This window comes from Pyrus communis, chromosome 16, assembly GCF_963583255.1.
Source record: "Pyrus communis chromosome 16, drPyrComm1.1, whole genome shotgun sequence".
NCBI lineage: Eukaryota > Viridiplantae > Streptophyta > Magnoliopsida > Rosales > Rosaceae > Pyrus > Pyrus communis.
Genome location: NC_084818.1, coordinates 10654023 through 10679580, shown reverse-complemented (window position 1 = coordinate 10679580; position 25558 = coordinate 10654023). Strand labels below are relative to the sequence as shown.

At 35.6% G+C, this 25558-nt stretch overlaps 3 protein-coding genes, 1 non-coding gene and 1 pseudogene across 6 annotated transcripts; 3 read left to right on the top strand and 2 right to left on the bottom strand.

The window, feature by feature from the left end:
- The first annotated feature begins 1258 nt into the window (after window positions 1–1258).
- On the top strand, window positions 1259–2164 carry LOC137719791 (uncharacterized). The gene has a single exon (XM_068458810.1). It carries the CDS (start codon window positions 1259–1261, stop codon window positions 2162–2164), a length of 906 nt encoding a protein of 301 aa, XP_068314911.1.
- Window positions 2165–3168: 1004 nt separating this feature from the next.
- Window positions 3169–5264, bottom strand: LOC137719790 (GDSL esterase/lipase At4g01130-like; annotated as a pseudogene).
- Window positions 5265–13852: 8588 nt separating this feature from the next.
- Window positions 13853–19049, top strand: LOC137720309 (common plant regulatory factor 1). Of its 3 annotated transcripts, none has more exons than XM_068459362.1 (13): window positions 13853–14116; window positions 15552–15693; window positions 15785–15847; window positions 15947–16042; window positions 16156–16233; window positions 16663–16698; window positions 16789–16949; window positions 17159–17207; window positions 17331–17379; window positions 17712–17953; window positions 18067–18144; window positions 18239–18364; window positions 18469–19049. In XM_068459362.1, exons 2-13 carry the CDS (start codon window positions 15631–15633, stop codon window positions 18697–18699), a joined length of 1272 nt encoding a protein of 423 aa, XP_068315463.1. In that variant the 5' UTR covers window positions 13853–14116; window positions 15552–15630; the 3' UTR covers window positions 18700–19049. The 3 variants fall into 3 exon arrangements, with proteins under 3 accessions (XP_068315463.1, XP_068315461.1, XP_068315462.1); XM_068459360.1 differs by having other exon boundaries at window positions 15543–15693; XM_068459361.1 differs by lacking the exon at window positions 13853–14116 and adding an exon at window positions 14188–15108 and having other exon boundaries at window positions 15543–15693.
- Window positions 19050–20525: 1476 nt separating this feature from the next.
- On the top strand, window positions 20526–24033 carry LOC137720484 (putative glucose-6-phosphate 1-epimerase). Its single transcript, XM_068459560.1, has 8 exons — window positions 20526–21456; window positions 21649–21723; window positions 22146–22202; window positions 22296–22459; window positions 22620–22754; window positions 22869–22971; window positions 23285–23384; window positions 23611–24033. Exons 1-8 carry the CDS (start codon window positions 21328–21330, stop codon window positions 23802–23804), a joined length of 957 nt encoding a protein of 318 aa, XP_068315661.1. The 5' UTR covers window positions 20526–21327; the 3' UTR covers window positions 23805–24033.
- Window positions 24034–24122: 89 nt separating this feature from the next.
- TRNAM-CAU (transfer RNA methionine (anticodon CAU)) lies at window positions 24123–24194 on the bottom strand. Its single transcript has one exon. It is a non-coding gene; the product is annotated as a tRNA-Met (tRNA).
- Between the last annotated feature and the right edge of the window lie 1364 nt (window positions 24195–25558).

Below are 25558 nucleotides of genomic sequence, written 5' to 3'. Positions count from 1 at the left end.
TCAATAAGGAGTTTGACCAGGAATGAGAAAGAGACATGAATTGAGAGGTCTAAGATGAAAAAAAGAGGGAGAGGGTGGGACGATGAGAGAAGAGGAAAAGAGTGGGATGGAAATGGTAGGAAAAGATGAAGAAAAAGATAAGATCATAATAAAATATTAATAATTTATATATTAAATAATATAATATTAGAATTTGTTATTATCCAGTTTTTTAGTCCAATACTGCACCAAACGCTTCACTAAGTTAGTCCAGTTTAGTCTAGTCTAAGCCAGTCCAGCTTAGTCCTTGAAGCTAATCCAGTCCGAGATAGTCCGGCGCAACAAACGTCCCCTTATTGTATATTTATTTTGTGTCTTTGTCTCACTCCTCCACGTGATATGTTTTTTGCTTGTCCTTCCTTTTGTGTCTTTTCCCTTTTTATCCTTAAAGAACTTTTGAGTTTCATTGAACGAAGAGGGTTCCAAATCAGTTGCCTAAAATAATGCTTAATTGTACACTTTAGAGGGTCCGGAGCTTCTGTCTTCTCTTGTGGAACTATAAACCTCCAAAGCATTTGCTAGCACAAGCAACCAAGCCACTCCTCCCTTTCCTTCATCAGCTAGTTCAACCAACTAGGAATTCAAAAAAAACAAAAACAAAAACAAAAACAAAAAACAAAAATTAACAATTAACAATTGTAATAGTAAAATAACACCTTAAACAACTCATAAATTGGACCCCTTCTTATTTGGTGCCCCAACTAGCATGGCTTTCCATATTCATAGAATAAATTACACAAACAACAGCCAGAACTCTTCTAAATTCCATATGTTCCACTCCCCCCATTTCTTCTCCCTCAACCTCTCCAATACATCCCAAATGCCTGCCCTCTATTTCCTAGGAAAAACTCCAAGAACATCGAGACAAAACGAGGACGATTTTGAAGAATTTAGACTCATGCAGCAGGCTTTCATTTTGCAGAATATTACTTTGGTGATGTGATTTTGGTTTACCTTCTCAAAACCTAAGCCAACAATATTAACATATCTCTTCATTTCTTGGGCATATTCTGCCGACACCTCTTTCATTGCACCATGCAAATTGTTTATTGCCTTTGAGTTTGTAGGATTTTTTTTCAGATTCTTTATTCGTTATGAATTGTGGGAGGTTTGTATAATAGGAGCTTTAATGGATGTGGAATACAGATGGATATATGTGATTGCAATTCAAGAAGAATTTAACAATAAAATCACGAGACTCTCAGGGTTGCATTGATTGATGGAGTTCTTCAACCGGTGCATAATCTGGCTGATGATCTTATTTTATTTGTCATTGCCATTGCGGTCATGCACGCAAGCCTCGAATGGCTATGATCCTTTGTCCTTGACTAATTTCCTCCGTGATTATGCAAATGCAAGCCTAAGTAACCCTCACACCGGCACGCTGTACAACATTTCTCTCCCGGCTAATTTTTCCGGCATGGAAGCTTCATTTGTTAGGATCCTTACTGCAAAGTTTTGGAGTAGAGGTGCAAATTTCAGTTCATTTTATATCCCACCAAGGGTTATACCAATACCTTCTGGCAGAAGGTTAGCTATAGTGTTTGAAAATTTAGGCAATTGGTCTTCACTTTACTACGAAGTGTCAAATTATACATTGGTTGCTCCTGTTGTTGGATTCATGGCTTATGATTCTCCAAATGCAACAGCAATTGGCAACCAGAAGCTCACTTTCACTACCGAGGGTGACCCCATCACAATCCGGTTTCCTCACATTGATGTTGCGGAAGGGGAAAATATGACACGAAAATGTGTCCAATTTGGTGACGGGGGGAGCTTTGAGATCTCAAATATGACTAGTGAAAATGAGTGCATTACGCGTGGTCTAGGGCATTTCACTGTTGTTGTTCCATCCCCACCAGCACCAGCACCAGAGCGCCCGCCAGGGGGGAAGAAAAAGAGGCACCAGAAACTGTTTGTGATTGGAATTGTGTTTGGGCTAGCATTTTTGGGGTTGGTAATGATAGTCATATTCAAGTTGCAGACATGGAGGAAACTTAAATCTATGGAGAAGCAGTCTGAAAAAGATGTGGCGTTCGATACATTTTGGGTTGGGAGAAGTAGAATGCCTTCTGCATCCATGACTAGAACTCAACCCTACCTTGAACATGAAGATGTTCCTTGACTCAAATTTTATTTCTAGTTCTTTCCCTTGTGTACGCCTTCTCTTTCCATACAAACTTGTGATAGTGAAGTAAATTTATTTATGAACTTTAGAATGATGACAGAAAAGTATTCTCAAGTTTGTAATGTCGTGCCAATGTCGTTACCGCATCTCTACCTCAGAAGATAATCTATCTTGTAACCAGTTGTATATCCTCCTCAGTCTCTTATCTCTTCTCAGACTACACACGAGAGGCGTCATGGTTTTACTTTGCTGCCAAATAGTTTTCTAAGTTCTAAACAATTTGGTAAGTACTTTTTTAAGTTCAGTTGTAAAAAAAATGCATGCATGTTTACTTGGCTAAGTGTTTTCAGAAGGGACGGCAGCTTGGCTTTTGTGCCTATAACATTCAACAGATAAAACGTAGAGGACAAAATTTAAAAGGTTCTTTTAGCATAAAATGATTTGCAGTTTGCAGCATTTGAAACTGTAAAAGTTCTACATTAATGCGTAAGAATATGATTACTCTAACATAATCTACATTAGCCAACAACCGATCCATCAGCATGGAATAATTTTGGTTATTTAAAGAGAAAGTGACCTGGGTTTAGCATATAGTTTTATAGCCTATCTCCATCATGACTAGTGATTCCTGAAATATAAAAACGAAGATTCCACATAGCGTTTCAAGAATAAGACATGGACTCCATCCCAGCTCACATAGTTGTAAGGGTCACTACAAGCTGTTGCAGTCACAGGGCTCCCATTGATCACCTTTGTGTTAAGACCATTGATCTATTCTATGGTAATGATTAGTAAGTTTGTGTTTTGCTGTAACTTTATTAGGAAATGTCCTCTTGTTGTACTGCGTGACAATAAGTTGTCAGATTGATTGTGCACCATATATTAGTTTGATTCGTTTTGAGTGTATGATCCAGATTCATAGTCTGACAACATAAGTATTTGCCTGTCAATATAAGTTTGTCAAAACAAAAAAAAGAAACATTTCTCTAAAGATATAAAGCCTAGTTGAATAGAAAACCTTGATTGGGAGCTATACCATGAGATGTGGGATGTCTAAAGAGCTCTAGCAAAACAGAGAAGTGTCTGCATATATGAGGGAAGCATTTGGAAGGAAGCCTCTAGTTTGGCCAAGTGCCTCCTTCAACATGTTATTGTGGTCCACAACTGCATTGCTGTAAGCAATTGAGCATCCAAATGCATCAAGTTCAGAAGGAGGAAGCCCCACCAGAGATGATGGATAACAACCTACTGGTGCCAGATTAAGCACCAGAAATGCACGCCCTCCTAATCCATGTAGTTCCTATAGATTTTGAAAACCAATATAAGCAATGTGCAAATGTCATAGTTCTTTAATATTATAACGGTAACTGTATGTATTATTCTCCAACAAATATTTGTGTTGCAACATTGTGACCTAGATCACATATTTTGACAAAAATTCTAATTAACAATCTGGTAAAAAGAAAAGTCTTTATACTACCAAACAGTCTAGCAAGTGAACATTTTTATATAACCGTAAACATTATTTTTGCTTCTCAAATGTTGCAAGCAATAGTGACTGAGGAATGCTTCTCCTCTCCTCTAAGGAGAAAAAACTAATGCACCCATTGCATGAAACAACATGCCTCATTTTTTTATAACATACAAGTAGTACGTGACCATGAATGTGAGATGCTCGTTTTATGCAACTGGTAAAAGAAAGCTTTTATCCCATTGATGATCAAGCCCAAAGCTCATTTGACCAACAAACAGTATAGAATCAAGTAATAGCTCACCTTGATGGTGCAAGCAATTTGTAAGACCACTTGAGGAAGATACCACACCAATGGCTCCCAAATTGGACGTGAAATCGTTTCGGCCAATGTATAAGGTGTAGAGTGATTTCCCAATAACAACCAGGGAAGGAAATCTTATCAGTTCTAAGCAACAACAATCGAAGTATTCAGAACCAACAAAAACCGGCATACGAACGTAAATTAAAACAATTTGGTCAAGACATTGTACTCATATGTATATGCTCACCTTGTTGATCCGAGGACTGGTGAAACTCTTCAACTTGGATTCCAGTGACAAATAAGGAAACGTTTGGCAAAAGCACAGTGGATGCCAATGTTGCATAGTTTGCCCCATGCTTGTAGTCAGGTCCAATTGATTTCAGATATGGGCTTATACATGGCGACCCTAGAGCTTCGGCTGCCAAAGTTTAATGCCACAAAGCATAAAATCAGATCTCATATCTGCCGTTTAGTAATTTTGTGTTCGACACTAATACACATCTTGGGGTTATCGATATCACGTGGCGTCATTTTCTTAGCAACAAGCACATTGTGGCTCGACATATCTATTAAATATTGCTCTAAAAGTTCTGCACAATGTACATTCTAAGGTTTAACTTAGTGTGGAGACATGCATATATGAGTTAGGTCAGTTGGTCAGAGCAGTGTGTTCACATGTGTGCTCCCAATTCAAATCTTCTTTACGTAAATTAGAGTAGTTTTGACCATCGGTTGTATAAAAAAGATAGGTCTAACTTCACCTATGATGATTTAGATATTTTCCATTACATGCCTTAACATCAACATCATTCTTGACATAATTAGTGATACAAAGGAAAATTGGGCAAGAAAATGACTAGTGATTAGTCCAAACTCTGTCCAGTTTTGGAGTCTTTGTCTTGTGGTGTAATTGACCTGTCAAATGGAGGGCCTCCCGTATGTTACAGGATTAGGAAAATATCGAGCCAAATGACAAAATTGCTGAACAAATACAAGCAATAAACATGCATGAAATCTGACCTCCTATTCCTAATAACCAAAGTCTCTGTTTGGCTGCAAAAGTAGTGGAAAAGCACAAGAAAAATGGAACCAAACAGAAGATTGAGTAAGTTACCTAGAAAATCAACAATAAGCCTCGCATCCGTAGCCCGACCAACAGGTCACTTGAAATAGGTCATGCCATAAAGTCCAGATTGCGCCGGAAACGTTGCCTAAGACCCATCTATATCCAAGTTCGAGTCCCTGAAATTGAAAATCGCCTCAAATTCACATTTAGAATGATCTAAACAACTCAAAGTTGCCACCATTAGCATCCACACGATTATAAAAGGCGAGGCACATAATTACAGAAAGTTCACACGCATGAGACTTCACCATCACCTTGTTTCGGTCATGCTGTGAATTGTCCCACCCTCACATAGTTACGTTGTTGCCCACAATTGACATATATATTTTGATTGACAATTATTTTCCAAGTTCGAATCTCATTTTTCCGTTAAAATAAAACATATTCTGTCAATTCGGTCATATAATTTGTTGCATAATTCTGCTAGGTATGTTTCAAATCTTTAATACTCTGACTTATTTGATTGAGAATTCTTTTGATGACTGTTGTATTCATGTCAATTATTTTTGTTTAGCTTTGAAGTCTAATCACATTTTAGAGACAAGGAATGGTAACCCGCCAATTTCATTGAAGCGTTTAAAGTGATTCGTTAAAATGTTAATCTTGATTATTTTCATGCAAACGTGTAATATGAAACGATGAAATAAGCATTATAAAACGTTGTATGTGCTTAAGCTTTATAAAACGTTGTATGTGCTTAAACTTTATAAAACCTTGTACGTGCTTAAGTTTTGTAAATAGTTAGCTTTTTTTTTTTTAATTTTAATGAAACATTTTCATTATTGTTCATTTTTAACCAAAATGACATTTTTACTCTAAAAAGTCACTCCTGCTACTATTCACTTATAACTTTTTTTTTTGTCATTTGATTAAAACTCAAAGTTTTCAAGTCATTTTCATTAGTTTTTTTTTTTTTTTTTTTTTTTGTGTGCCAAAGTAAATTTTATTACAAGAAGAGGCCTAATTACAAGATAAGCACAATACAAATAGAAACCCTGAAACAAAACTGAGCCCAAGCCAGATTTTGAAGCGCAAAGTAGAAGAAAACAAAACAAAATGAGGGAACTACTAACGACGCTAGCCACAATTAAGGCCGGCGACTGTAGAGAAATTACCGGAATGGAGATCACTCACACCGCGATGACTGAGAGATAAGGGCTTTCACCAAAACGGAAGAGAAGAACAATTAAATTGATTGTTAATAAGTAGTTTAGATAATAATTTAAGAAAATTGTTATTAGCACTCCAAAAATCTTATTTGGTACTCCAAACTTTCCATAATTAGAAGAAAAAAAAAAATAAAAGTATAAAATAAAAATTTTGAAATGCTAATAATAATTTCCTAATTTAAATATAGCGAAATACGAATAAATATGTACAATCCAGAAACTCAAGATCACTTCACACCCATGTGTATAAGGAATTATTGGGCCAAATTGGGTGGATTTTGGCTTTTGTAATTTTCACCCTGCTGGCCTTGCGTTGTTTCGTTGTTGTGATTGGGCCTTTGACCGCAGCGAAAGAATAAAACATTAGAAATAAAATAAAGAAATTAGATTTTGTCCAAAATAAATAAATTAGATCGGATCTGAAACCCTTTTCTTATGGTCCACGTCAGTTGGGGCCCACCAACGTGGCTTTGCTAACCATGTGTCTTAAGAACACGTCACCTTGTCGGTAAGGATGCTTTTTATTGTTCACAAGAAATTTTTAATTGTAACGGATATACAAGTGGTATATCACGTGTTTTAATAGAAGTGGTGAAAAATTTTACTTTTTAAATTATTAATTTTTTAGAACATATATTACAATATTTGTATAATGACACGTGATATACTACTCTGTATACCGATCATACCGAAAAATATCTCATTGTCTACGCTGATTCACCACGCCATTAAAATTTTAATAAAAGAGGCTACCCTCCAATCACGTGTCCTTTTCCTAGTCCACCGCAATAATCGCATCGCCGTTCATCCAGCCTACTGATCAACGGCCAACCTTTTGCATGACGTTTCTATTCTGACTCTTTCGCGACACTATCTAGCGATAATTTTAGTGTACCGAAAATCCGATTCAATGTAACACATGTTATAATAAAAATAGTTGAATACTTCAATTTATATTATGATGCTTTGGGTATAAAGCCGTATTCTCAACATACTATCAAACATTTCTCACCCACTTGGTATTACAACTTAAGTAGCCTTTCGGGAGAGATTTAATTTTGTAGTCGAATTGAACAAAACCTGCCGGCACTTAACTCACAAATATTTAAAGCTTGTTTGATAAAAAATTTATGAAGCAACTAAGGTGTAGATAAAAAGTATACGAACGGGAAAATAAAATGAAGATTAAATTTGAAAAACAAGAAATAAACAATTTTGAATTATTTTCACTTTTTAATATTTTATACTTTTTTTTTTTAATTTCTTCTCCTCCCATCTATTAACTTTTCTTTCTCCCGTGCGCTTTGGTTTTTTGGATGGTGCTGATGTCCTTTTTATGCGGGATTTATTTACCCTCTATTTATGATTAACAAATTTTTATTATTCGAATATCATAATTAGAATCGTTTATTTTTTTTATAATTATTTAAAAATTTTATCTGAAAAAAAATTATTCAATTTGAAGATCTTTTAATCATTTACATGCATAAAGTAAATAAACAATGAAGATACTATTCGTGATCAAAACCATTGATCATGTATAGATGATTAAACAATCGTTAAATTAAATATTTTTTTGCAGATAGTCTCCATAAGCGATGGTTCTCTAATACTAATTACTAATAGTCATTCGTGGACTAATCCTGTTCGCCTTTTAGGTTGTTGTGCCTTAATTATCTGCTTCTGTGAGGTAAGTACCACTCTTAGTTATAGCAATAGAAATGTGATTTTTGTGATCTTTAATTAAATGATAAAGATAATAAACCATTCCAGTTATGATATTCAAACAACAAAAATCTATTAAAAGTAAATAGGAGTAGCAATAAGTCCTTCCATGAGAGAACACCAGCATTATTTTTCCCTGTAGCTTTCAAGGTTCAATAAATTAATAGAAGGAGGTTAGTCGACATAATCGATGGTTGGAGTGCGAAACGAAAAACTCTTGGTGTGACAACAAGTACATAAAGAAGAATGTAAAAGTGGTATCATATGGAATAGACGAACAACTGAAAATTTGAGTTTTTCCCTTTAAACGAACATTTTCTTACTTTTAACCTGACTTATTTTGTTTTTCTAGAGTTAACTTAATAATTAGTATCAGCCTGTTACTTAGTACTATAGTTTAATAGTATATTTCTTTTCATTTATAAATAAAAAATCTTAAATTTGATAATCATTGAAGAAAAATTTGAATCATATTATTAAGCTGACTTACTCGTCCACACATAATATAAATAATATAGTATGTTTAAAAAAAAATTAAAAAAAAAAAAAACAGTAGAATTCAACTAACCAAATTTTCATTTATAGCTTAGGGACTCGTATTCTATAAACCTTTCGTCCTATAGAACCCTAAAAATAATTCATAATTAGGCAACCCTTGATTTCTTGCCATTTTTTTCCTTTTGTGGCTCAATTTGTGGAGTAAAATGTAGGATTTGGATTCCATCCAAATCTAAATTATGAGGATTTTAGGACTCTTAACATTTTAATTGTTTACTGTACATCGTACAATCAGAAATTATTTTAAATTTTTTATTTATAATTAAATATAAATAACGAAAAGTGATCGCATAATATAGATCAACGGTTAGAATATGAAGATTTATAAGATTCCTCAAAAACTGTGTAGGTAGGGATGGGTACAGTAGAACGTAGCACCCGCGTGGACGTAAGTGGTGACACGTGGGCCATTTCAAGATCTCTAGAAAGTACCGACGAGATGATATAGAGCTGACTACGCAATCGATGCTCGCCGGGACCCCACATCCAACCGAGTCAATATACGTGGAACACGTCAGCCGGCTGGACCACAAACACAGACATGTGCGGTAGCGGGTAGGGCCCAGCCAGAACCACGTGTTGAGATCGATGCGTAACCGTTTGTTTATTCTCTTTTTGGGCAAAGGCGGGAAAGGCCTCGTTGGCACTTTGACGGTTCCGTTCTATCTCCTTCTCTATCTCTCTCTTCGGTGCGGTGGCTGGCGCCTGTGCGTCCGATTAGATCGATGTAGACCGTCTATTGCGGTTGAGTCAGAGTGGGGCCCACACGAGATTTAACCGAAGATATGAGTTTCGTTTTCTAATGTATCTGGGATGGCGACTGAACCGTGCGGCGTACACGTGGCGTGATCGTGAGGTGGGAGTGGGATGTGTGCGTAAAGTGTTGAAGATGGAGATGTGGTGGAAGGCGGGCGGAGTGCGGTGGCGACTGGGTGAGATTCGAGTCAAAATGGCAGGACGCGTCAGACAAAGGAGTGGACTCCGCGTCGGACTCAGTGAACGATGAGGGGTGATTGCTTCCACCTCGGATTACCTGAATTGCCCTTCGCTTCCTTTTTGGTTTTGCCATCTAGACCCTGGGACATCCTTGGCAGTCGAAGTCAAAGTGTTTACATTGTGAATGTATGGGGCTTGGGTGCCTTGTCATATCATTTACGCATCCTTCACAAAAATCTGATATGTTTGTATTTTAGTCGCACTTGATGTAATGTTGTTTTTACCCGTTATGAAAAATACTATACTTAGCTTGTCGTATTAAGGTTTTTATCCAACATATGAGTAACTAGAAATAATATTCAAGCATGAATAATATCTACAACATTTCAACTTAATAGAAACTCATTTAACCATTGATCATCGTAAATTTTTTCTTTTGATCAGGGGAAAGATGAATTTGAACTTGAGATTCTTTTCAACATTCAATGGAGAAAATACAACTAGTAGCAGCCAATTGGTCATTGTGCTGGGTTTAAGGTTGCCTTTATTTGAAAGGTATTTTCACACCTTCACTTCAAAGTTCTTGCCCTAACTTGTTTGTTACAACGCATATACCGTGAAAGGTAAATTGGTTTTGGGTAAATATCTTTTAAGTAATACTCTTCAAAGTACAAAAGACAAAATAAAAAAGGTGGACCTCGTTGTGCCACGTCATGAATTACACTCATTAACGAGTAAACTAATACTTACACTTTAGATTAATCAAATTTTGAAGTACAGGCACATGCATGTCCGAATGAGCAAACCACAAGGTACTAAACATATAATTTACCCTAAAACTAAATACGTCAAAGAAGTTAAAATAATTTTTTATTCTTGCAAAAACGAATTTGAACAACATTATTGCTAGATTATTATGAGACTAAGTTTTTTCTTAATGTAAATAATATCGTTTGTTTAAACAAAATTGCTTTAAACTATGTTTGACATATATAAGTAAATAAACTTTCCACGCCCAAAAAAGCACTTAATAACCTCGTTCAAGAAACTCTTCAACATTTTAATAAAAAATTTAAACGTATTTCTAATAAAAAGCATATCAGCAAGTGTTTCCTACCCAGCAAATAGCAATTCCAAATCATCCATTACAATAGCGTTTCGTCAATTAGCTTTTGCATCCCAAAGACGGTGAAAGTTAAACACGTGAACATCCAACCATCACGGAGTAATTTAGTAGCTAAGAACGAATTTCAGGCCTATATTCTATATGATATGTCTTCGTTTCAGCTTTTGGCGCTTATGAATCATAACAAGTGATCAAGAAGAGGTTAAAATGCCTCAATAAGTCTTTTAAACTCTGAAATACTGGATTACAATGATGAAAGCACCAACTAATCTGCTTTTTTAAAGAAAAATATACGTGAACATCTTGTTCAAAATCGTTAATAAAACGAATAGAATGACCAATAAAACCATGGATTTTTGGTGTTTATATAAATTATAATAGAGGATCAACGTTATCAAATAAGAAGCAATCAAATATAGGGAATTGTGCAAACAAATTATTAAATTATGAAAAGCTATCAAGACCAAAAGAAAATAATCAAAAGCTAACGTGTGCAAGTGCAACAAATGGTATGTGTGCAAAAGCTAAATGGTATGTGGCACACAGCTTGGACCTTGACGTCATGGCTTTTGAAAAACATGCTGCGCCCCGGGTTAAATATCTTGCCGAATCAAAATTTTAAAAGGAAAAATTAGATCGTTAGACTTTACTTTATCGACACACATAATCTTAATCTGGTTATCTCACAATCTTGTTCACGCGTGGCTCAAAGATGAAAGACCCCCCCATTCATGCCGTCCATTACTGGCTAACTGGCTGGTCGTGGATTCCAAAGCACATTTTAAAAAAACATTTTTTAACAATAAAAAATTTGTCTACAGGCCCTTTAAATTTTAAAATAGGATTTATTTATGCGACACCCTTTTCATTGAATTTCAACGATCTAAACCGTTTATTTTGTAAGTTTCAATTCATTGATCATTCCTGCAAAATTCAATTCAATCCGAAACTATCTGCCTATTTAAGAGTAAAATGTAGCAATAGTCTCTTAACTTTAATCAAATAGGAGCAACGATCTTTTGACTAAAAATCAATTACCATTGGTCTCTCAACTCATCAAAACGTGCAGTTATGGTCCTTTTCGTCAAAATGAGTTATGTTGGAAGGACCCTTGCTACAATTGGATTAAAGTTGAAGGACCAGTGCTCCAATTGAGTTAAAGTTGAGAGACAATTTCTCCAGCTGGATTAAAGTTGATGGACCATTCATACAAGCTTTTTTTATTTGATTTTCCATATTTGCCTCCTGATTTAGCCTCACGTGTATGACACATGACTCATTTTAACAGAAGTTCTAACAGAGTTGGCGAAAATGCCTATAGCTGCACGTTTTCATAAGTTGAAGGACTAATGTTAATGAATTTTTAGTTAAGAGACCATTGTTCTAATTTGGTTAAAGTTGAGGGACATTGCTACAATTGAATTGTCACGATGAAATTTCAATATTTCTCATAACAAAATGTTCGTCAATTTCTTTGAACTCAATTAAATGCTTCACATATTTTCGATTTAGTTAATATTTTGTAAGGATGATCTATACAACTTAAAAAATAGACGATATGGATCGTTGAAGTTTGAAGTGGTGTGGATTCCACAATGAATCCCCATTTTTTAAATAAAAAAAAATGGAGGTTTCCTCAGCTTAAGAGCATTTCCAATGGAAATGTCAAAAAATAAATGTCAAATGTTAGTTTGTGGCTGACGTGATAATGTCAAATTTTCTCTTCCTCCGATCCATATGTTTTTTTTTTTGGTTTTTGTTATAATTGATATTTGTATGACCAATTTTTAAAAAGAAATCAATTAAAATAAATTTTTAAGATTTATAATTGGTACGTTATTGAGACTCACATAATAAAATAGTTAAAAAATTACTTGACATTACCTTTTTTTATATGTCAAATTTGACATCTGAAAATTCATATGTCAATCCACGTAGGATTGATATATTAGTTAGAGTTTATTCTTATATTCAAATTTGATTACATGATATTTCACTTAAAATTTGATATCTCATTTAGAGATAGTCTAAAGGCTCCAAAACCTAGAGGGGGCGTTCATGGGGAGTGAAAGGTGCAGTCGCACATGATTCTAAATTTGAAGGAGCCCTTAAATTTTTGTCATCTAACATCATGTAATAATGTTCTATATTTAAAGAATTGCTTTTGTTAGCCCTTTAAACCCCAATGTGCACTTTTTATAAGAACTTGGAGTAAAATGAGATATTTTGAGTGTCAATAATAACATCCTGAAAAGCGACAATATCTTAATTTTATATCATAACAATGTCATAGAAGTGAACTTTAAAGTTAGAGGTCTGATTTTTTTTATTTTTTATTTTTAATTTTTTTATGTTTGATTGTTTAAGATAAAATTGCTTTTGATTATTTAGTGAAGGTTATGTTTGTAACTCTTTTTACTTATCATTGATGACACTTGTAAACATGCAATCAGTGAATGCTAAATAGTTTTGATTTTTTTTTTTTGAACAAACGATATTATCTACGCAAAGAGGGTGGAAGAGTAAGCTAAGCCTCACTATCGATTAATAATAATACGGCTCAAATTCGTCTTTGACTATAATTGAATATAAAACCTCTCATTTACAAGTGAAGAAGAATACCACTAGACCGTAGTACTAAATGATTTTATTTTGATTTAAGTGAATATTTTATAATATCAATACATTGTCATACCTTTTTAAAATTTAAAACTATATTAAAAATGACCCCTTTTATAAATTTAGCACATACCTCAAAGTCTCATAGACGACTCTGCTAAAACCATGTAATGTACAAGTTTGAGTTAATTTCAAACTACATCCTTCAATTTTGCAGTGAAAGATTAAAGCATCTTTCACGGAGTTTTAATACAATAATATATTTTTAATAAAACCTAAAATTTGATATTAAATTCACAATCGACGGAAAACCAAACCTGAGAAATCTCAAATTATTAATTGATTTATTTGTAATTCGGGTAATTAATTAATGAAGTGGACAAGGACCACGTCAGCCACAAGATGGGTGGACTAGGGTGGACCCGGAACCCGGGACGCGTAGATGAATGGCCCCTAAACACGTGTACGGACAAGGTCACGCTGGAATAAATAAAGATGGCCAGCGCGAATATCGACGGGCCAGCTCAACAACCTCCACACCACCTCGTATATACGGTGTACCGTCTACGATCTCCTTCTCATACGACACGTGTTTCGTGACGTGGCCGTTGCCTTGGCGCTCTTCTTCTTCTTCCTCCTCCTCTCCCTCTTGTTCTTCTCCTGCATAACTACATCTCTCTATCTCTCTCTCTCTCTCTCTCTCTAAATTGTATACCTGTGCAAATATAAAACAAGTTCTTTATATCGAAATTTTTAGAGAGAGAAATAAAATGCAGGGGATGTGAAACCCGGGCCGCCATTGAAGACAGTTGAAGCTTTGACGAATTTTGAAGCAAATTCTGCAGTTTTTTTTTTTTTTCTTTTTAGCTTTGGTTTCGGACGTCTGGAGGTGAAGATTCGGATTGAGAGTTTTAGGTACGTTTAATTTTGAGTTCCGGTTGATTTTTTTCGTTTGTGTTGTGTCTCAGCCTCTGTTTGGTTGCTGAGAAAAGGGATAAAGTAAGGGGAAAGAGCTTAATCTCGTTGTTACTTGAACGGAATTACGGTGAGAAAATGTTTAGGAAGATTAAGGAATTCAAAGTATACGTCTTTTAAATTATTTTCCGGCAGCTTGAGATTTTCCTAACAACCAAACAGAGGATTAGAGTGGAATCTTTTGAGTTTTCATTGATCTGAAGAATTCTGTTTGTTTATGCTGGAATTTTATGATTTGATTTAGAAATTTTCTCGGTTCACTGTTTTCTGTCCAACTGTACAAAAATAGAGAAGAAATTAGGATTCCAAAGTATAATAATTCGTGTTAGATTAGAACTAATCAAATCATCTGATACAAATACAAAATTATAAGACGATTTCTAAGAAAAATGTTTTTGCCTGTGAAGGGCGTATCTGTCATTTAATCGCAGGGTTAATTGCTTTGATGGATTTGGTGATGCAATGTATCATTATCCTGCTATGACGTGATTTGGTGGAAATACCATTTTACCCCCCAGATTTTATTTAATTTTTAATTTCCTAATTTTGTATGTTCTGATTAACTTGATCCCCGTTTTGTTTCGGTGAAAGATATTTGTGAGAATATTGTAATTAATTTATCAAAAGAGAAAACAGGCATGGATGTATTTGTATTCTTGCTAATTTTTTAATTAGTTGATGAACACTCACATAAGCAAGCAGCTAATCGCTACTACAAAATTTGGTAAATATTTTAAGTCTCAATTGTTGTTCTAGTGTGATGTAATCAGCACTGTCTTCAATCAGTCTTTTAGATTTACCGGAGATTCCGATTCCTCTGGTTTCGATCGGTGTGTTTTCGATTTGGCGGATAGGATAGGAACAGTTTCATATGTGCATTAATCTAACCTGTATACTTAGCCTGTGTTGAACAAGCAATCTGAAGCAACGTGGTATTGTTGTTGTTGCTTTAGCGTTAATTGAGTTTGTTTATCGAGCTGAATCGATTCATTGTTCTAATGTTTTCCAAAGAGCATATCGGTTTTGGTTTGTGTTAGGAATTCCCAATAGAAAGTTGACTCGAAGAGATGTGCACTAATTTCTTTTTTCTATGCAATACATAGGTACAATATTGTTTGTTGAGTTTGCTAGTTGTTGTTTTCGGTCACTGTGGATTTGCTAAACTAGGAAACGTACATGAACGGAAATGAAGGATGCCATGAGCTAGCGTCAATTTCCTGCAATTATAAGACTATCAACTCGAGTTTGTGATGAATGTCTGTGGTTGTGTTGATATTGGTTCCACATTTTTTGTGCTTTTGTTTATAAGCCTAGCATTTTTTTATCGGGTACAGTTGTTCATGGCACCTATTTATGCAATGTGCAGTCTGGACAGATCAAAGGAGTGATGCTCTAATCAAGGAAGTTCGCAATACTTCTTCACGATATCTTTGAATAAGCCATAGTGTTTATCCATGGGAAACGATGATGATGCAAAGTCTGTTAAATCTGAAAAATCATATTCGCCTCTGCCGGCAGTAAGCTGAGATACATTGTTTTCGTGTTAATCTTAGTTGTTTACTGTTGGAGCTTGTATCTAAGTATTTCCCAATCATTTTACGTTGACAGGATCAGGCAAATCCTAACAATCAGACCAATATGCATGTCTATCCTGATTGGGCAGCCATGCAGGTTACAACTTTGTTTTGCAGTTTTGATCCAACAACTTTTTGGGATTTATATTGTACCATTTCATGTAAACTGATTAGCACTAATGTTTTATACCTTCAGGCTTATTATGGTCCGAGAGTTGCTCTCCCTCCATATTACAACTCAGCTATGGCTTCTGGCCACCCTCCTCATCCCTATATGTGGCCCCCACCACAGGTACTTTCTTTTACTTCAAGGTGGTTCATTCGATTTAAATTCGCAATTGCATTGCATGCTGGAATAACTTCAGTATACTGTTTGAGAAGTTGCTGACTTGTTAATTCTTTCAGCATATGATGCCACCCTATGGGGCGCCTTATGCAGTATACTCGCATGGAGGTGTTTACGCACATCCGGCAGTTCCTCTTGTAAGTTTAAATTCTCATCATTTTTAGTGAAGATCTGCATTTCATCAGAGTTTCTGTTTGATTTTCAGTTTGGAGTGATTTATTGATTTTTAAAGTTCCCCAACGTTATTGCTACACCTTTTGAAAGCGGATGCTTGATTGTATTGGCCCCACTTCATTACTATTGTTATGTACACGTATTTGTACTAGTACTTGCTGGATATTCCAATTGCCGCTGATCTCCAATGGAAATTAATAAGTATTCCTATTTCTTTATGTAGATATAGCGCTCAATCAATAATTGATAACTCCTTCCACCCTTTTCGTTCAAAAGAAGTTGTGCAATCCAGTGTCTTCCCCCACCCTCCCCTTTTTACCTGTGTGATATAACGTAATATTTACAAGACTGGAAGTTTCTTACTTATTAATGAATCGTTTTTCTTGATATAGGCATCCCATGGTCAAGGGGGTCCATCCTCACCTGCTGTAAGTGAAGTTTTGACCTACACTATCTCCATGGTTAAGCGGTTTAATTTTTATGTTTGAATGTAACTCTATTGTGGTGCAATAATGCAGGCTGCGACTCCTTTGAATATGGAAACACCAACAAAGTCATCTGGCAATACAGACCGTGGGTTAATGAAAAAGTTGAAAGGATTTGATGGGCTTGCAATGTCAATAGGAAGTGGTAATGTTATGAATGCCGAAGGTGGAGCTGAGCGTAGTCTCTCCCAGAGGTTTGTAAACCAGATTATCTTCGTTCTTCCTTTCGTTCTTCAACCTTTTAGATACTCCTTCTAGTGCACTAATATGGTCCACTCTCTGGTGGACTGGAATTTTCCCTTTGCTCACTTGTATCTGGAAAATTTGTCCACTAGGCTCTTAGTTCTTTGTATAAATATATTATTTATGTGCTAATTTGGTGTATTTGTTACCATGTTAATAGTTCTGGGACTGAAGGTTCTAGTAATGGAAGTGATGGGAATACTGCTGCAGTAAGGACTTCTTCCTTTGCTTGTAGCATGTTTCTGTTATACCTTCTTTTTTTTTTCACTTGATTTGAATCGTCTATGTATATTGATGGTTAATAGAGAAGTTAAATTGCACTATATATCCAGGCAAATCAAACCAGAAGAAAAAGAAGTCGTGAGGGAACACCAGCCACTGGTATGAATGTTCTTGACCCATTGTTACATCTTGATGAACAATAGAGTGGGCCTGCGATCAGTATTTTTTAGTAAATCGCTCTTATATCATAAAGCTTAAAGTCTTAAGATGTGAGCCAGTTGTTGTTTTACTTCCAAACACATTCACTCGCATGAGAACATCTCTCCACCACTTAATTGAGACTTTGATAGGTTATAGTTTTGGAGGTTTAAAATCAGGATCCTCTGCTTTGATGCAGTGATAGATTCACTGGTTTTTTACAGTACACAAAATCTTAAGTTCTATACAACCTGTTTTTGACACGTATTTGTGCTCAATATTTGTTCCAACAGCTGGAGAAGGGAAGACTGACATGCAGCCTGGACCAGCTGAGGAGGCAAGTGCAGCTACTAATGAAGTGTTGGGTGTAACTCTTGCTGCTGTTGGTATCCCGGGAAAATTGGTTGGACCAGCTGTTTCTCCTGGCATGACCACAGCGTTGGAACTCAAGAACTTGCCTATCTTGAACTCGAAGGCAAGTCCTACCACTGTTCCGCAATCCTGTGCAGTTTTGCCTCCGGAAACCTGGATACATGTATGGTTTGCGTATATTGCATTGTAGTTGTTAGATATGCTTTTGTTTCTCATACTTAATCCAAATTATGCACCACCGAATGTAGCTTATGGTGGCTTGAATATGATTCACAGAATGACCGGGAGATAAAACGGGAAAGGAGGAAACAATCTAATCGGGAATCTGCTAGAAGATCCAGGTTGAGGAAGCAGGTATGAAAGTTGTGGAAGATCAATGTTCCAATATTCTTTTTGTAGCGAGTGTTCTTATTAATGAAGATATGATGCTAATGCTTATTCCTTCCAGGCTGAGACTGAAGAACTTGCACGAAAGGTCGAGGCCTTATCTGCAGACAATGTGGGACTTAAATCTGAAATAAACCGGTTAACCGAGAATTCTGCTACACTGAGGCTAGAAAACACTACATTACTGGTACATCCACATACTATTTCAGAATCATTTCTTTACTCGGAAATTGATGAAAATTTATGCGGCTGTTTTTCTTGTGTTAACATACATTTTCTTCCACATACTAGGATAAACTCAAAAACGCACGCGTAGGAAGAATGGAAGACATCATCATGAACATTGATGATAAGAGGGTCCAACCTTTCAGTACCGAGAACCTACTGTCAAGAGTTAATAACGCAGGTTCTATTGCTAGGGATGCTGAGAAAGACAGTGACGCTTACGAGAAAAACAATGGGACGAAGCTGCACCAACTCCTGGATGCGAGTCCAAGGGCCGATGCAGTCGCTGCTGGCTGATCATCGACCGGTAATTGGCACAGTTTATTTAGTTACGTAGTTTTGGCATATTACAAGCCCAAAATTACCGCTAACAAGAAGCAGGAGAAAGCTGAGGCTCTAATTTTTACTGTGTGGTTAGTTATCTCATGGAAGAACTAATGGCTTCTTTGTATTTGAATTTAATGTTATGAGTTGAAAGACTAGAATTCAGATGTGCTGGAATGGCCACTGAAAGGTGATGTACATTGAAGGGTGTAGAGATTTAGTATAGAACCACCTTCCTTAATTGTATGCGTGTGGGTGTGATGTAAACTTAATTAACGGTAATGTGGTGACACTGCAATGTCGATGTATGGTTTTATTTGTAATTCATTTGTCTAAATATTCGGCTCCATCTTTCCCATCACGGGTGAATGACCTGTGATAGGCGTGTACGCGTGTACAACTAGTTGTGGGCAAGAAAAATTAGAAAGGTTGCGTCACTTTTCAATTAGAATTGCAAAAGCAATGTCTTCTTGCATAATATGGATTCCAAACATCCATGATCAGGATGTGAATGAGTTGAATTACTTCTCTCGGCAACAAGATCGTCATGCTCATTTCTAGTAACCAAGGTGAGATTCAACTAGTTTTTTGTGGATTATGACGAGTATGTGTATGTATTAGCATGAAAATTACTTTTTTTGGGGTCGAATAATATGAAATCTTTAGTATATAACTTTACAAGTGCAAAACGGTGTTGCGGTTACGCTATAATTTCTTTCTTATAAAATAACATTATAATTTCTTCCTTATAAAATACATCTTAAGTAGATAGATGTTACAATTACATTGAAATCTATCCTTTATAAAGCACATGTCTATGATACATGTATTGTCCGCCGGCTTTTGTTTGACGTCGGATTAACCAACCACGCATGTTCACCTCCACATGAATCCGTGGCCCCTATCAGCATCTCTCTCAAGCTCAGGTTGAAAAACGGTTTGATTATATCAATAGTTCCTGAAGAACGGTTTACTCATTCGATGTATGCATAAGTAGCGTTCTGCTTGTATTCTCTCTCATATACGAGGTATATGTTTTTCCTGCGCATGTGGGATCTTATATGGTAATCTTTTAGATTCTGTTGTGAAAAAATTGATCATAAGTGACGTCTTATTTATATCCCCCTCGTGTTTGTTCGAAGACTTCTTAAATTTTTGTTATGAAGATCTTCAACAGACCACTAAAAATGAATCTATTTTAAAATATAAACGAATTGACAACATAATATAACGACTTGTTTAATATATTGCTTAACCATACAATTTCTATTCTCTCATAGAAATCATTCATCTTGCTCGTTAATACCCAAAACATTGGCCATAAACAAAATCAACAAATATAGGGGGAAACAAAACTTTGTGATTTTCTTTTCACATTCAAAGTTGGCACATTTATTCATTCATAAATCAAATTTTTAAAAGTGCATAGTGTCTCTCGATTTCAAAAATTTCCCACAAAAATTGTTTAAAATATTAACCGGTTGTACAGTCTCTCATGTACTTCTTGTATCTCCACGTCCCTACTCTTTCCTAGATCTCTGCAACAAAACACTGTTTTTTTTTCCTCCTTATCATCAAACATATTTCCTATTATTTTCCTTCACTTCCTTCTCATTCTCCCACCAACTGCACTTTTGTTTTTCTCTTATTATTTAAAAACTGCTAGAATACCGTATTTTGTAAACTTAATGATATGACGGTTGGTAATCGAATTCTATTTTTAATTATTTAAAGATAAAATCTAATTATCAATCAACTTATTATGTAATTTACAAATATAGTTTGAAAAATAGTATCTCTGACCTCATTCTTTTTATTTTAAATTTTTTCTATTAAGTTCCCTTAAGAATTAGTTTGTATTATTAATATCAAATTCGAAACACTGAATGCTTCCTAGGAAAAAGGGTTGCTTTTGCAGTTAAGACGTTTACTCAGTTTTGGTGTTTGTTCAAGGTACTGTGTGCGCATTGTAATTGGAAACACTGAATGCTTCCTAGAAAAAGGCCTGCTTTTGCACTTAGACATTTACTCAGTTTTGATGTCTGTTCAAGGTACTGTGTTTGCATTGTTTAATTTGCAAGTTAAAAATGGCTTCTGCCTGAAAGTTTCTGACTTTAATTAAAAACTTAAGACTTCTAAGGTAGTTTAGAGCGTATTCAACATTCCTTTGATGGGTTTTTTGAAAAAGGCTTGTTACAGTTGAGAATTTGGTCTTTTTCATTTTTATGAGTGTGTTCTAATTCAAAGTTCCATAGAAGTGAGGCTATGCAAATTTGGATTTTTCCCTTTTATTTTCCATTAAATTGATTGCGTGAATTTTAGGTGGGTGTTGAAGTTGGAGGTTTCCTGCGGAGCTGCCAAATTTCACTTTTTGGGTTTTCTGGATTTGGGTTTTGCTGCTTTGATGACACTTCAGAGGCATTAGCAGTTTGGGGTCGAAAAGTTGAGATTTTGTAGATCTGAGGAGTAATGGTAGTTGGGTTTTCTCTTTTAATTCGAAAGATTACTATTTTTTTACAAGTTTAGGTGTTTCTTTAAGTTTAGATCTTTGGTTGTGTCACTGGGATTTGCTGAGTTGGGGGACTTGGGAGAGGGAGAATTATGCTTGTTTTTCACAAAATGGAGCATTCAGCAGGAGAATGGCAACATAGGGCAGCAATTGAGATTACAAAAGATTGGAATGGGGTAGAACAAGTGGTGCTTCAGAACCAGCAAGGGGCTTCGGCACGGGTGAGATTCGAGAATATCTTGTTTTCGCCATTGATTAAGTTTTTGAAGGCTCTGAATTTACAATTTGTCATTAAATTGTTAGTTCATTTATGTGAAAACTTCTGTTCATATACCATTTTGGTTTCTGTATCAGTGGGGTGATTAGCGTGTGTGTAAACGTTGCAATTAATGAGTTCTCTTGTGATAATATAGGTTAGCTTCCTTGGAGGACAGGTCACTTCATGGAGGAATAAGCACGGCGAAGAACTCCTATTCACTAGCAGCAAGGTATAACTTTTCATTTCCTATTGTATAAATTTGCTTTCCACTTATTTCTTTCTTACAATTTTGTGGCTGTTGTGGTTGAAAGCATTTGATTTCGTCTTTTATCCTGGCATGAATGTTTTCTATGTTTGTATATATGGTTGAATGGTCACGAAGACTGGGGGTAGAAGTAAAACTGGTTGACCAAGTACACTCTGCCTTAGGATTATCCAATCTGTGCTAGTTCATAGTTTATGAATGTGTTTGAATCAGATTTCCAGTTGGATCAGGGTTTCAACTGCGTTTTAAGTTTTATGCAAAGCTATGCCCTGTTACCTAATACACAGCTGATATTTGGCACAATGTGGACATTAGTTCCGAAACAAATCTTACCGATTGGAGACATGGATAAAAGATTCTTTTAACGTGCGTTTCATCAATCACAGGCAATCTTCCAGCCCCCAAAAGCGATGCGAGGAGGAATTCCCATTTGTTTCCCACAGGTATTGTCAATTATTCCTGCATAAATTATCCTTATACAAAGATACTAAAATCTGAAAACTCCAACCGATGCTTTTTACTTAATGCTTTTGAAGTTTGGGAACTGTGGATTGCTGGAAAAGCATGGTTTTGCAAGGAACAAGGTGTGGGCAATTGATGATAATCCTGAAATGCATCAACCAAATGATTCCAATGGAAAATCCTTTATTGATCTACTACTAAAACCGTCTGAAGACGACCTGAAGTGTTGGCCCCATAGGTATGAGCTTGGATGCTGTATTCTTAGATAAAACTACAATAAGCTGTCACTTTAGGTACAATCAACTCATTTCCTATTGATTGAAGTTTGTATGCTAAATTTTTGTAACAAAATGTAAGTCCTAGATAATTGTCTTCTCGTCTCTTTGTTTCCTGTGCAGTTTTGAGTTTCGACTTAGGGTGTCTCTTGCAACAAATGGAGATCTGAACCTGACATCAAGAGTTAGAAATGTCAATGGAAAGCCGTTTAGTTTCTCCTTTGCCTACCACACTTATTTTTCGGTTTCTGATATAAGGTATATAGCCATTATTGTTAATTTCACAATCATCTGCCTTCTGGTTGTTGCATGTTTGCTTCCGTTATTGGCGTGTGATTTTATTTATTAACGTGAAATGAGTTCTGTCCCTAGTGAGGTGAGGATAGAAGGGCTGGAGACACTTGACTACTTGGACAACCTTTGTGAAAGACAACGTTTTACAGAACAAGGCGACGCCATAACTTTTGAGTCTGAGGTAAATTCTTTTTATTTGAAACATGTGAAATTGGTTTTACATATAAAGTAGGAAACCCTAGATTCGGAAACAACAGAAGTCACAACAAATTATTATTTCATTTCTTCATACTGTGATGTAAGTGGCATGGAGGAAGAAATACAATTCAACCTCCCAGAACAGTATATTCATTATGTTTGTCTGCCAAACTCAATCAGTCTCGACTTTATAATCTGTTAGAATTAAATCTTAGCTAAAATTTTCTATTCTTGCAAGTATTGTCGATGCAGTATGAGTGCTTTGGCTTATAGGTACAAAAAATTTCTACTGGCAGGTCAGTCGACTTTATCTAAGTTCGCCCAATGTGGTTGCAGTCCTTGATCATGAGAAAAAGCGAACATATGTAATCCGAAAGGAAGGACTACCAGATGTTGGTAAGCTGGCACATGTTTGACATTTCACTGTTATTACTTTTTCATATTTGACAGAAAGTGAAATAGATTGAAAATTTTGGCGTGTGGAGCTTGTATACTCAAGTCTCAGTTTTTTGTGTGCAAAAGGGATTAGCTTAGCTAAACATATTGCATTGACATGCTTGAACAAAAATTGACTCGATATTGAATTTGGCTTTCTGTTTGCGTTTCATTCCCCCTTGTACAGTTGTTTGGAATCCGTGGGAGAAGAAATCGAAATCTATGGTTGATTTTGGTGACGAGGAGTACAAGCAGATGCTTTGTGTGGATGGGGCAGCGATAGAGAAACCTATAACTTTGAAGCCAGGCAAGGAATGGACAGGGCGACTGCAGCTCTCAGTTGTGCCTTCGAGTTTCTGCAGCGAGCACCTTGATCTTTAGAAGCGAGGTTTTTGAAGACCAGTACAGATGTTATAGGGTAAAGTGCTTTTAGATTATGTTGTACTAGGCTGCTAGCGGATTATCGTAGAAGGGGTCTGTCCTGTAACCTGTTGTAGTTTGTTATAGTTCGATTCTTCGAACTAGGATCCTAAAACGAAGCACCGAGACCTTGTAATTTCATCCGTGGTTTTGTTATAGATTGAAAAAATGTTGAAATGGAAAGTATAATTTGGAGAACTTCAATCATGAAGATATGAAATGGGGCCAATTTAAAAAAAAAAAAAAAAAAAAAAAAAAAGGGATTCGGAAGCCACTCTATATCAGAGCCAGGTTTCGATCCTGGGACCTGTGGGTTATGGGCCCACCACGCTTCCGCTGCGCCACTCTGATTGTTGTGGTAAGTGGTCCTAAATAAGTTATTTGTATACAATTGGGAAGATCATTTATATGAAATTTGGATGATCGTTGAAAGTGAATACTAATATGAAGGCAAAGAAAACAAAAAAGTGTGTAGCTTAGAAGTGTCTAATTTGAGAAAAATCTTGTGTATTATTTCGGATATAGTCAGAAGTAAATTACGTAACGAGTGCAATAAATATATATCTGACGATAAAGTAGAATTTCTTTTAATTTGAGCTACCATTTACATCGTGAACGAGAATATATGAATTAATTAGACTACATTTCGGTATGAATGGGAAATGAGTCACTAGTGTATAGTTGTTGACATTGACATTGCTTATCATTTGCACCATTGAGACGTAAGAATCAAAGCTATACAAGTTAGTGGGAAGAAATGCCCAACTTTAATGCATAAATGCCACTTTAATTTGACTCATCAACCATCAAATTCAAAAATCAAGATATTATATAATGTGAGCACCAACTTTTTTGCTATTAAGTTATTAACACACTAGTCAACTATGTTGTTGAGAGACTTATTATTTTTCGGATCTTTTTTTTTAAACATCATATGAAATTTTACATTTTTTCAATTTGTCATATGAACTAAAATTTTAAGCGATTTGTCATATTAACTTTTTGAAATTATTTATTTGTCGTCTCATCCTAGCACCGTTAAGTTTTCATCAAAAATACTTGCACATAACTTGTGTTTAGGGTTATTTCGGACATTTGACCTCATTTTCATGTCATTGTTTGCTATGATCAATAACTTTGTAAAAAGAATTTACGTTTGATATGTAGCGTTGTTTTATAGGACAACCATACTTCAAGAACATATGATATATTTTGAGGACTCTACTGTTGAAAAGAAGCTCAATCAAAATTATATCATGTTATTATATTAAGTTTTATTTGTATTTAGAATAAAAATTGTTATTCCATTGCATAATCATTTTCATTTTTTAGTTTGTAGAAACTCTGAATTTTTGTTTCTTTGAAGGCAATTTTTTAGGAGAGTGCAGAATTAAAATGTCTCTAATAATTAACAATTTAACCTACTAATGCTATTGTTTATAAAAAAAGGATATATTTCCAACTTTTATTGAATATTTTTTTTCAAATTAAATATATTTCTTATTGTTATTGTCACATCCCGGCTCGGGCGAATCACTTCCCGGGTCCGCTCCACCACCGTAGCACGATATTGTCCGCTTTGGGCTTACCATTCCCTCACGGTTTTGTTTTTGGGAACTCACGAGCAACTTCCCAGTGGGTCACCCATCATGTTAAGAGTACAACGAAAAATGAAAGCCTTATATTAATAGTCAAGAAAGATTTTAGGCATCTCC